Source organism: Stegodyphus dumicola, chromosome X1 (assembly GCF_044657685.1).
Source record: "Stegodyphus dumicola isolate Sdum_Otavi_A_Nest chromosome X1, ASM4465768v1".
NCBI classification, from domain to species: domain Eukaryota; kingdom Metazoa; phylum Arthropoda; class Arachnida; order Araneae; family Eresidae; genus Stegodyphus; species Stegodyphus dumicola.
Window position 1 is genome coordinate 79736866 of NC_140780.1, and position 13600 is coordinate 79750465.

Below are 13600 nucleotides of genomic sequence, written 5' to 3' on the forward strand. Positions count from 1 at the left end.
AGATAACATTTTCTTTGCTATTAAACTACATAATGGTATTACAAAATACTTTTGATGTGTAACATTGTCAGTTTGCTTTAAACAGATTTTTATGATCTAACAAAGCTAACATTGTTCAGTAAGTGTCTTGCTCTTTATAAACTCTCTTTAAATTTAATTTTTAAAATATTAAGAAAACTAAGGGCAAAAGACTTGCTTTCAAACACACTGGTCGTTGGAAAAGGTTGATAACGATGACTCATCATGTTTGTTGTTGTGAAATCCCACACATGCTGCTCCCTGGATTTCTATGGCAGGTTAGTGTTGCTGCTCAGCTGTGCTTCTTCTGTAACGCTGCCTGTATTAGCTTGCTTGTCTAGTTGCAAGTGCATGACACTGGGTGGTTGAGTAATTATTAGCTGAACACTTATTTTACAAGGACTCTCTGAAATGTCCTTATGTTAATATTTTCCTAAAAAGAATAATGATTGATAGCATGCAATACTCATCATGTTGGATTCCATTGTTGCGTGTAATGTAACATTGATTGTGTTTTGATATCAATCTGATATTTAATTTCCTTTGATTTTGAATTAATCTAAAAATATTTTAAAATTTTTTCAGTATAATTTTTTGGGGGGGCTGAAACTAAGACCATAAGTTTCAATCCAAAGGCCTTTTAAACTAAAATTTTCATAAATGAGGATAAAATCAAATTTTCTTGCTAATAACTTTTGCATCTCATGAAAACACGTTTAGGTTGTTTGTAATGTGCTTTGATGTATTCAGTAGCTAAAGCTAAATATTGTATTAATATCAATAATGTTAACCATGAATTTTTCCATTGCCAGTTATATATCACATATTTCAGCATTTTTATTTATAAGCAGTATTAATGGTAGTTTTTTTTTTTAAACATGTTCAGCCTATTTTTTATCACAACGTAGTTAGGGCAGTAATTTTTATCGCGGGACAAGGGAATAATAATTCGTGGGGGTAATTGCAAATAGGTAATGAAAATTTGCAAAACTTTCATAGGCTGAGTTTAATATGGCATTAAAATGCTATGGTCAAAGATTTACATATGAGGCAGTAGTGCAAATAAGTAATCAATAAACTTTATATTTTAATTGTAATTTATGTTTATAAATCAATATTAGTAATGTATTCAACGTTGTTATTTTAAATCAAAATTACCATATTAATGAATTAAGTTTTTCAGTATTGACAGGTCACTAAGTGTGACTTTATGTAAATTTTGAAAATGGCATTTGATTTATTTCAGAATTCTAGGAAGACTTCAGCAAATTAAAGGTGTAACTTCTGGCTTAAATTTTGGAACAGGATCACTTTGCAGTATATTTTTACAGAAATTTTTTTAAGCAAATAATGTAAAAATCATTTAAATATCAAAATTATGTAACAGCAGAAATTAAAAAAGTAATAGGAAAATCCAAAATTTGTGGATTTATTTCATATTCATGAAATTTTGAAAATGTAAAATTTGCATCACGGTAAAGTTACTGCCTGAGTCGTAATATAGTAAATTCTTTGGAATATTTCTTTTTGAGTTTTTGTCAGTGTGAAAATAACAGGCAAGTTTTTTTATGCATTAAATCAGTTTTAATTATTATAAAGTTTTTCATCTTTTAAGCTTTTTTAGTTGCACATGCTTTTATACAATGCTGTCACTTAAAAAAATATTTTTATCTTTGTTTTCAAATTAACTCCTATTGATTTATAAATATTTTGCTTTATATAAATTCTGGAAAATTTTATATTTTTTGTTTCTTTTATATCCAGGCTGTGCATTCAGCTTCAGATCATAAAACAAGTGACACTCAAGAAAAATCAGATATGTCTGTTGTTACTATACCTTTAAGCAAACTGACTCCTGGGCATCAAGGAAATGCACTGGTTAGTAGCATTTTAGTGAGTTTATTTTCCCAGTGTATCAGTGTACCTTTTAAGAAAAATATATTTTGATATATTAAGCCAATGATTCTCAGTCCTTTTTGGCCATGCACCATTGCTGGATGATCAATTTGGTCTTTTTTAAGGCTAAAAAAATTCATATACGTTAATTTGGATTATTTTTACACGTATCTATAATGTAAGCAAGAAAAAGTAAAATATTAATAAAAATGAAAACTCGATTAAAAGTAGTTTTTCATGTTTGTAAACTAAAACTAAATACTTAACAACCAGCAGGGGGGAGTCCCCCCAGTTGAGAACCCTTTTATTAAACATTTCACCATTCTCCTGAGACACTCGTCAGTTTGAACAATTTTAACAATTAAATTAATATCAAAGAGTCTTTGGCCATTATAAATACGCAAATAATTGTGTAAAGTATGCATATATAAAATATTCATCATTAAATTCATTTGACAAAGGTTGTTATATAAGAAAGTGGGAACCATGAAAATCTTTCAGCATATTTTTATTTTGTTGCATTCTTTGAAGGGGATTAAAAAGCAACTAGAGTATATATGTTTATATATGAATTTATAGGTACTAATTTTTTTTTAACATTCTGCAAGGTGTCTGGCATCCATGAATCATAAAAACTGAAAATAGTGGGTTCATTAAGCAGTTGTTCCTTATATGCTGTTCTATGGTGTAATACTTATTTAGATACATTCATATGAAAACAAATTTTGACAGCAAATTAATAAAATGTTTTAATAATGGGACCAAAATATTTAAGTCGAATGAATCTGTAAATTGGTTTCTAAATTTTAAAAAATCATAAAAATGCATTTGATTTGCAAAATTAAATGAAAATTTTAAATACAGTAATTAGGATTAGAGTTGAACTGATTTCATAAAGAATTGTGAAGTCAATGAAAATATTCAGGTAGTCTGTAAATTTTGTATTTCCAACTCATTTGTTTAGTACTCACTTGCATGACATTGTCTTTCATGACCTTTTACAGTGTGATGGAATTTGATTTAAAGATATTTCTGCAATATTTGGGACAATATTTCTACAAGCTCAGTTTCATTAGAATATTTCTGTTATGTAACTGTTACTGAATATTAACTCCATAAATTGTCTACAGTACTAAAATCTTGAGATTAAGCTGTGGTTTTAATGGCACTCAAGCCCAGTTCACTACTGTTCAGTCTGTTTTCAGCAAGAAATTTTTTTGATTTAATGCCTCCAATCACAAATTTACATCAAATATCCTGCTTTTTAAGTTGCGTTATGAGAAAAAAATCAACAGATAATCAGGTTTTATACACAAATCTGCGATTTTGTTAGACAATTTATGATACTTTAAAGTACTTGATTTTGGCCATAATTTGCAAATGCTTTTTAGTTTTCCACATCTGGTGTTTCAATTTCAACCACTTTTGTGTAACTGCCATTTTTGAGTTTGGCTGAACATTTTTAGAAGAATTAAGTCTGTAAGGCTGCTATCACAGATCTGTTTGTTTCAGAAGAGCAACTCTTTGTAACAATTTTTCTGCTTCGTCACAACAGCCAATCACCACAGATCACTTTGGGGTTAACACTGGCTAAACTGATTCTCCATTACAAACAAGCTGATAGCTGATTGGTTGATAATGAACAACTTGCAATTATTTTCGAAAGGAAGGAAAAATCGTGTGTCTTTTCTTTCAATATTAAATCAGGCAGAAAAATTATCCAAAGCAGTTGTTCATGTGAAACAAATGTATGTGTAATATGGGCCTAAGGTGCTCAAGCAGTTGCCGACAGGCATATCTCGTGCACTTCTTGCTACAAGGAATTTCATGGACTTGGGCTGATGTTACTCTCAGACAAGTGAGCACAAGTAACAACAACAACAGAAGTATTGAGTATCTTTTGCATAATAAAATTCAAAAACTTTGGATAAGTCCACCAAAAGGTATAAATCTGTCAAGATAAGACTGTGAGCCATTTCAGCTTTTTAGTCATTCTACCAACCTGCCTTTTTTTGGGGGGGGGATATATTCCTGTAGCAAGCTCCCAGCCTAAAAGTTATGTTACATTTGCAAGGACTGAATTATTTTATTTGTCTTTTGAATTCTTACTTATTAATTCATTTCATGTCTTGCTTTATTGAATCCATCTCAAAAGTTTTAATCATGACATCCTAATAATTTAAGAGGGGAAAAAATGCATTTGATATTATTTTTTTACTTACATTTAAATTTAATGAGGTCAAGTTTTTACTTACTTATTTACATGAGGAAAGTAAATGTTAAGTATTTTTTATGGAATATTGAATACATTTATTTGCTCATAGAGGTAGGATTATAAGTAATTTATATCATGTTTTCAGGTGAATGTACCTGTGAGTCACACATCTCCTGACATACCTGTTGTAGCATCTGAAACTCAGTCTTCCATCCTTACTAAAATGCCTGACACTCCACAACTTGGTAATCAAAGTGTTATGTCTGCATGTCAGTTAATGTCTGACCAGGCAAAAAGAGTTCAAGATTTAAGGTAAAAAGAATGCACTAACCTATTTCAGATTAAAATTATAGATTCTTGTTATTAAACAACTTTTAAATTATGTATGTTAGAAAGCTATTGGAGTTTATAGTTTTTAGATGTGATGCACTCACATGAATGCCTTCAGTAACTTTTTATCCCTTTCAATTGTACAAAATTTATATACTTTTTTAACTTGTCTCTGAGAACAACATCTTAATATGTGAAAGTTTTCCAAGCTTATGTATTTCTCATGTGCATTCTGATGAAAAATTTTCAATTAATTCACACTTTTCTCCCCGTCTGTTTTAAATCCATTCTCTCTAGCCTCTCTTTTTTTTATTTATTTAGAACATTTTATTTCAAAAGACGTCTAGTATATTATTTCTTTGTTTCTCTCTCTCTCTTTTTTAAGAATGATGTACTAGCTATTGTTAATTTGTTTTTAAATTATTCTATTTAAATTCATTTTAATTTAATTATTAATCTAGTAGTAGCAGTAGCAGCGGTGGAAGTACTCAGCATTCCCAACAGCAGAGGCCAGTAGTTCCTGATTTGAGTAGCTTACAGTTGAAATTAGCTCAGTTGACTTCTACAAGTTGCAGCATGGCAAATGATGCAGGTTTATGTAGTGCAAGCAATATACAAGGCTCTGTACAAAGCATTCCTCAGGTATTGCCACTTACGATATACATTTTGAAAGCTGTGTATGGAATAAAGTGTAGCAAAATTTTGCAAAGCAAGATTTGATGCAATATCTTGCACTTAATTTCTCTTAGGCAAAATCTAGTTTTACAAACATGTAATAGTAATTAAAGTAATGAAACATGGTTTATGGGCATTGGAAGGTCTAAATTTTAAGTCCTGTTGTATTATATTTTGATTGTTAAAAATACACACGCACACTTGTGCACGTGTTTGTGTGTGTATATATATTTACATATGTATCTTATTTTTATTATATTAAACTTTTAAATGATACACTGAAATATATGTGGTTAATTACCATGACCAGGTCCTAAGGATTCATAAGTAAAATTTTATATTTTGTGAACACTCATGTGTATATTCATTTGTTCACATAAATAAGTTGAAATTTTACTAATTAAAACAAGAAAAATTATTTTCACTTTAAATTAGCAGTGCTCGGCAGTTTTATCCACTCGACCACTCATTCACGAGTTAAGGTCATATCGTAGTGTAGTTTTCTTGGTCTAAGATCATTTGCTGCACCCTAGCTTGGATCCTGTTTATGCCCATGTTTTTGCCATGGCAAACTGAAGGTGATATGAAGAAATAATATAAAGAACTGATAGTGCATAAAACTCCACGGACAAGTGAAAAGTAGATTGTACACATTTTGTACCATGTTTATTGTGAAGATACAAATGATTAAAAAAAAACCTGTTTTCATGAAGGTGTAACTAAATTTTGGTGTTATTCTTCGCTTCTTCTGAATGTTCTTCCTGAAAGATGCCCTTCAAGAGATAAAATTAGCACTTAATGTCATCAGTGTTTTTAAAGGCCATTAGTGTTCCAAAGGATAAATAATGATGATGAGGACATAGGCATTTTTTTATTTAAGTGGTAATTTCAAGTGTATTAGCTGTACTCTGGTGTGCAGTGATATGGGTGAGCAGTATTGTGCAGCCACACGATTGTATAGCACGAATACTCTATTCCCTAATTCATAATTTCGTGTTATATGGAATTGATCTAAGATATTCCAGTGTTGTTTTCATGAGGCCAAACACACAAACAAGTATTGCTCAATTGTTTGTACTAGCTGCTCCTATTAGCTGTTGTTGAGTAGTCAGTAATAGCTTTGGAGTCAATCTTTTGCCAGCATTAATAATATAGCTGTGCTTCTTAATGTTACACATTCAGGCTATGGCAGTAAATGCTTTTGAATGGCAGGTAATGAAGCAGTCAATGTGTTTCTAACAGCTGTCATCTTGGAATGTTGTTACCATATTCCTACTTTCCTGTTGGAGCTACTACAGAGTAACCAAAAATTTTAGAGTTGCATTTGATGCTTCATATTTTTTTTTTTTTTTTTTTTAAATTTTCAAAAGAATTTTGCTGTATTTTGTATGTCCAGCTTTGGCCATTAACAGATGAATTAGCTGTTAATTTGATAATTTAGCTGTTAATTTTATGATAAAAATTTTAAAATGTCTTTGTGGCATAGAAAAAGCTTTATTAAGTGAGATGAGAGGCTATATAAATAAATAGCAAAATAAAATCTCTTAATATATTTCAGTTTTCTTTCAAATGCTAATGTGCTTTCAAAACATTAAAAATGCAGGGTGAACTTTGCTGATTAGCCTGGTAGAAAGCCAGATAGAGGATTGTACTTCTTTTTTCATGTGCATTTATAGCTCTTTATCTCATTCTGTGTCTTGCACCTATAAGAGTAAGTGGTTTTGGTATTTTAATCTAATTCTTGAGAGAATATGAAATGTTTCATGTATTGTATTATGTTTTGAGCAATGATTATCTTTCTTTCCATCAAAGCACCAGGAATACGATTTAGTTTCCCTTGGGAAATACTCTACAAAAATATTCTTTGCTTAGGCAGATAGTTCTTGCCTTGCCATAATCAATTCATTAACAACAGTCAAAACATTGTATTAAAGCATATAGTAGTAAAATATTAACCCAAGTTTTATGTGCATGTGTGTTGTGGTAATAGACAGTACCATGGCAATAGAGAAGGTTCACACTGCCATATATCTCTGTAACACAAAATGTAACTTTATTCATTGTGTAACCTATGACCTGATTTATCCTTAATTCCCCCCCCCACACACACACGGTAGTCATTTATCGTACTGAGTGAGATCTGTACTTTGACAGTCTCTGCACCAGAGGATAAAAACATGATCCTGGTGGTTCACAAGGGACTATGGGAGAAGGGCTTTATCCCAACTTTTTGCAGGTCTGGTGATTGTAAGTCCCCAGTCTGCACTATTAGTAGCATTGTATTGGCTGCTTCATCAGGTCTGTAGTCTGTGTAAATCCCCATTGTAAGGCAGCCTGTGTAGTACTGGTGGGTGGTGACCAGTGAAACCTTCAGTGTAACATAGCCACTACCTGCCATGAATTTCTGGAACTGTGAGGTAACTCTGCAGGCCTGGTTTGAGTGGTGATTTAAAAAGGTCTGTCGCGTGGTAATTGTGGGACTGGTAATAGTAAAATAGACTACAGTGCTCTGCAAGGTGGCTTTTGCATGATTCCCACCTCTTGTGTAGTATGGAGGTTTGTAGGATGAGGAGAAAGGGATGCTGTGTCCTAAGTTATGAGACAGTACACTAATTTACAGTACGCTTATCCTTAATTTAAAAAAAGGAAAATACATTATGATAAACTCCAGATCTGGAAACATAAATATACCTTATTTTCTTTTAAAATTATGTTTTTAAATACATTAAAAAGTTTTTTTTATTTGTAATTTTTTATTACAAGCTATTTATTCCATTTTATATCATGTATAAAATTGGTAATTTTGACCTGATTTTTGTGGCATGCTTATTTATAGGCCATTGAGTCTTCCTAGAACCTGAACCACAACAGATTCTTACTCTAATGGCAATTTTTAAACTGTCTTTGTTATTTTTATAATTACCTTGCAAAACTTGTAAAATCTGTGTAGTTCTTCATTTTTGTAACAGTAGGCTGTCTTTTGATTTACAGTCACTCCCTCCCCCCAAGGTCAGAATTGCTGACATGCATTGGTGTCTTTTTATTTGGATGACTGAGAAATATTAGTTATAAGCATTGGCTTTTGCTTTAGGAAAAAATACTATATCTCTAAAATACTGCTTAATTTGCCTTCAGTATTTGTCATTTGTACTATAGCTATCTCAGATAATAGTTGAATGGTATTTTTTGAATAATCGAAATATTCAAGTTTATGCTCATAAAATCAGATTTTGTTACTTCAGCGTGTGTTATAATATACATTGTCCGAAAAGTTTATAGCCTTAAACTTTATAGCCTTTTGTACTATATAACATGTTTTGGAAAAATGGAAAGGAACAGAAATATAAAATACATTTTATTGATATCACAGTTGACTTGCATTCCAGTAAATATTCAACTAAAATATCAATTTGTATTTTAGAAAAAAATAAAAGCACAGAATATGCATCCCAAAAGTTTATAGAATATTAACATTTTAAAAACTTGTGATCATCCTTGTTCAAGGGGAACAATTACAAGCCCCTATCCCCAGCACAAAGGAGGTTCAATGGGTTACCCAGTCTTGTCGGACAGGGAAAGCACACGATGATTCCTTCAATGTAGCGTGCGTGTGGCCCCGGACATCTAAGGGCATCACAGACCTGTTATTGCTCTGTCTCGTGCCGCTTGTCCCTCTAAGAAGAACGTCCGACTCGAAGGATCGGAGCGTCTATTTAGTAGGCTAGAGTTTCGTTTGTTATCGGAATTAACCAGACAAATCGCTCCACCAACTAAGAACAGCCATGCACCACCACCCACAGAATCGAGAAAGAGCTCTTAATCTGTCAATCCTTCCTGTGTCCGGGCTGGGTAAGTTTTCCCGTGTTGAGTCAAATTAAGCCGTAAACTTCAGATTACTTAATACTTCAAAGTCGCCCCATTATTCTGTACGATGCTGGGTATGCATTTCTTTATCAAGAGAATTAATTTTTTGTAATAACTCTTAGCTCCACATCGTACCGAACACTCTCAAGGCTGCTTTCTCGATTGGCTTAAAATTGGGGCTCGTTGGTGGCCACTCAAGAACAGTGACATTTTCTGTGCTGGTACATCCAATTCTGTCCTCCAGTGTTTTCTGCAAATGGTATAAGGTCTCCTAGTGTTTGTTAGATGAATCTTGCTGACCATCTAGAAAAGTGAAACCCACTTGCCCATGGAAGACGAAATCTTCCCACTCGCCGCGGCGTGCAATGAATTATTAGTAGCATTGTATTGGTATTATTAGTAGTTGATTTGTCAGCACTATCGTTATCTTCAGGGCAGATGTTTTTCTTTTATTTGGCTTACAATTCCATACTAAATGTAGTATTTCATCTCGATATACTCCGTCTTTGATATGATTTAAATCAAATTCCTCGTCATTATAATTCGCTTCCGATGGTGAAGAAAGTGACACAGAGGTTATTGAAAACGAAAAAATTTCGATTGACAAATTAGTCGGTATTCTCGACACAGCAATTATAGGACTTGAACAGCGGAACTTTGTAACTGAAGAAGAAATTATGTCTGTTTATAGAATTAAAGAGAATGTATTATCACATAAAAAACGAAGCAACTTAAACAGCTTACATCGAAAGAAATGTTTAATAAAGTAAAAAAATAAATATTAAGCTTTTTTTTTTTTTTTTTTTTTTGTAAATTTTGATACCCTTTAGATCATAATTGTTCTTTATTTCATAAATTACGGTTTCATATTTTTAATTTTAGAATTTCTGCATGCCATCTTACCAGATTTAAACTGATGATCTATAATCCGGAATCGCCGAAGTCCCGACGAGTCCGGATTAACGAATTTTGATTGCATTAATATTTTAAGTAGTTAGTTAATATTTATATTATATTATATTAGTATTTAGCTAATATTTTAAATTTACAAAAGGTTAATTTCTATGCTATGAATAATGAAATTTACAAAAGGTTAATAAGTGCATTTCAAGCTAGTATATGTTACTTTAGTTTCTTAGATTCTGTTATTAAAAGGAAATAAAAAAGTATTTCAAATTGAAGGAAATCAAATTAAATTATAACAAGCCAATTTTGTAACAGTGTTAGAAATATTTTTTATGAATAAAATTTTGTAAATAGTAAAAATATTAAGAAGTGTGTATTTGTTAAGCATCCAATTTATTACAAGTAATTTATGATTGTAATTTAAAAGCTAAAGTTAAATTATCATAATGAGTAAATTGTGTACCAATGGTTATAACACACAGCAACAATTATCATAACTGATGATTTCTGTGAAAGATTCAAACAGTCGTTGGAATCCACTAATTTTGAAGTGATAAACCACTGAACGCTGATAGTTCAGGCTGGCTATATGGGAGCTTCTGTGGTTTTCCTTACATGTAATGTAAATCAGAAACAGTTACTCTTACTTTTATTATAGAGTTTTTTACAAATAATTCATATTTCGGTTAAATTAAATGTTTAAGTAATGTAGTAAATTTGCATAAAATTTTAAATAAAAAGTCGACTGTGTATCAACATACTATTAATAAAAAGTAATAATACTCAGTGAAGGTTATTCATATACAGTTATTAGATCATGAGATTTGCAAAATTTGAGAACTCTAAAATAATAAGCAATATATTCCAAATTCTAAGCAACATTATATTTTCTATAGTCAGACAAATTATAAAAATGTTATAAAAGCAATATTGAAACCTGATTTTGGTCTATGAATGCTTGCAATTACACATCCCTGTAGTTCTAATTTAAGAAATGAGGCAAAAAAATATTTTTAGACCATGGTTATTTTGATCATTGACCATGTTAAGAAACATGTAAGAAGTCTAAATTTGCATGTGGTTCCTTAGCAAAGGAAACACCAAGTGTTTACCTCGTTACTAAAAATGTGTTTTTTTCTTGGGGGGGATGGAGTTTATAACATGCAGAGTTGACAAATGAAAAAAAATGTCAAGACTCGTGTGATGTAATATTAAAAGCATCAGTTTTAACTATCAAATTTTGGCTTTTAAAAAATATTTTTAAAGTTGTGCTTTCTTAACACAGAAATAACTTAAAAAAATACATGCAATTTATCCCTCCCGCCATTAAGGCTCTGATACCTACCAAATTCGTTAAAGTGACGTGGACAGAAATGGCGGCATGTTTTTTCATCTTAGTATTTAGGGTTACCATAAATAACAAGGTTATCCTAATTTTTCATTTATCACACCCAAATGTCGCCAAAATATTTCTCGCCAAAAAGGACTAATACACTAGTTATTTTAAATTAAGGAAAAATCACAAAAATAGGGATAACTCCCTCAAAAATAAGCCAAACCGTGTAAAATTTGAATATGTTGCCAAGGAAGATTAGCTGAATAAAATTGAAATATGCAAGTTGGTGGCGCTGCACTCGGAATACATCATCTGCGAGAAGTCCATGTTTGAGAGCAAGCCCACATATTTCACTGTGATAGTGACATCAGAAATCTGAGATAGTCAATTCGTAACAATGACCTCCAGGCATCATTTGCCTGCAGAACTACGATGGAGAGCCATTGGGAGACTAGAGGCAGGATAAAGTCAAACAGAAGTGGCCAGATGGCTAAATGTGAATCCTTCTGTGGTTCATAGACTTTGGAGGCGATTTCAAACCACAGATTCGGCATCTAGGAGGTTCACACAAGGACGGTCAACTGCTGCAACGAGCCCGATGACCGATATTTGACATTATGTGGACGCAGGAATAGAACCGCTACTCCGACTCTTCTTAGATCCTCCCTTGCTGCAGCCACTGGAAGGTTGGTGTCAACGTCAACTGTGCATAGAAGGCTTCAGGAAGGTGGTCTGTATGCGAGGCGACCAGCCATTTGCGTGCCGCTCACGTCACGTCATAGGAGAGACCGTTTGCAGTGGGCACGACAACATATCCACTGGACGCCTGATCAGTGTAGGGCTTTTCTCTTTACGGATGATTCCAGGTTTAGTCTGGAAAGCGATAGTAAGCTTTATTTGATATGGAGAGGACCTGGAAACCGTTATCATCTGTCAAACATCCGTGAAAAAGATGCATATGGAAGAGGCAGTGTGTGTGTTTGGAGTGGCATTTCTTTGGGTAGATGCACAGACCTCCATGTCTTTCCAAGGAGAACCGTGAATACTCAGGTTTATAGAGATGACATCCTTGATGCTTATATGCGCCCATATGCCGGGGCAATAGGTGATGCTTTCCTATTACAGGACAACAATGCAAGACCACACAGGGCTTGAATCGTAGATGATTATCTTCAGCAAGAAACAATTATACGCATGGAGTGGACAGCTCAATCCGTGGACTTGAATACTATCGAGCACGTTTGGGATGCTTTAATGAGACATCTAGCTGCTCTCAATCTGCCCCCTCAGATCCTTGCCACGCTTGCAACTGATTTGCAAGAGGAATGATTCTCGCTTTCTATGGAACTGATAGACTGCATAATTGAAAGCATCACACATGTCTGTATGTGCTGCATTTCTTCTAGAGGTGATCATATTCCATATTGAAAGTACTTTTCCTATAGCAAACTGACGTCTTCGATTTGTTCATTTTATACATGGGCTAATTTCTATACCTTACTTGTCTGGTAATTTCTTTTTATATTATTTGATACCTTACTATGTGTTGTATATTGTGGGTAAGTTTCATAAAATTCTACATGTAACTCTTTTAGTAATCTTGATTTTTGTAATTTTTTCTTATGTAATTTTTTATTTATGATAACCAGTGTATATACACACATACGAGGTGCGACACCCCCTCCCAAAAAAAGGAGCCTGATCCAATAAATGATTGTACTTATAGAATGAGTTATCCATGACATTATCACCTTCAAAGTAGTCCTCTTCAGTATATGCACACTTTTGCATTCAGTGCTGCCATTGCTGGTATCAGTTCTGGAGTGAGGTTTTTGGAAGGCCTATCAGGAGATTCTCCGGTTTTGCCTGAATCTTCTTAACTAAGGTAAAATGGCTTCCCTTTAAGCAAGATTTAACTTCAGGAAATAAAAAAAGTCACTGGGAGCCAAATCAAGTGAATAAGGAGGATGCCCCATCACAGTAATGTTTTTGCTGGTTAGAAACTACTTGACAGATAAAGCTGTGTGAGTAGGTGAAGTGTCCTGGTGCAGCAGCCATTCATCAGTCCACAACTGTGGACTTTTTTCCCTAATTTTTTCATGAAGTCTTTTTAGTACTTCAATATAGTAATGTTGATTAACAGTCTGACCACTGGGAACCCACTCAGTCATTACAATTCCATTTATATTGAAGAAGACAGTTAACATTGCCATGAATTTTGATTGTGCGAGACAAAGTTTCATCTCCATAAGCCTCAGTTAACATTTGAACTTTTTCCTCTGTGGCTGATTTCTTAAGTTTCACAAGAAACTTGTTGTTGATTCGCTATCAGTTTTTACATTAGACATTTTCCCGCCAGA

The 13600-nt window shown here is 32.9% G+C and overlaps 1 protein-coding gene across 2 annotated transcripts in view; it reads left to right on the forward strand.

The window, feature by feature from the left end:
• Positions 1 to 13600, forward strand: part of LOC118192343 (uncharacterized) — a 288524-nt gene that overhangs the window by 222205 nt on the left and 52719 nt on the right. For both annotated transcript variants that reach the window (XM_035363282.2, XM_035363285.2), the window contains exons 16-18: positions 1783 to 1896; positions 4275 to 4441; positions 4921 to 5101. In XM_035363282.2, the coding sequence (XP_035219173.2) occupies positions 1783 to 1896; positions 4275 to 4441; positions 4921 to 5101 (462 nt within the window). The remainder of the gene's footprint in view (positions 1 to 1782; positions 1897 to 4274; positions 4442 to 4920; positions 5102 to 13600) is intronic.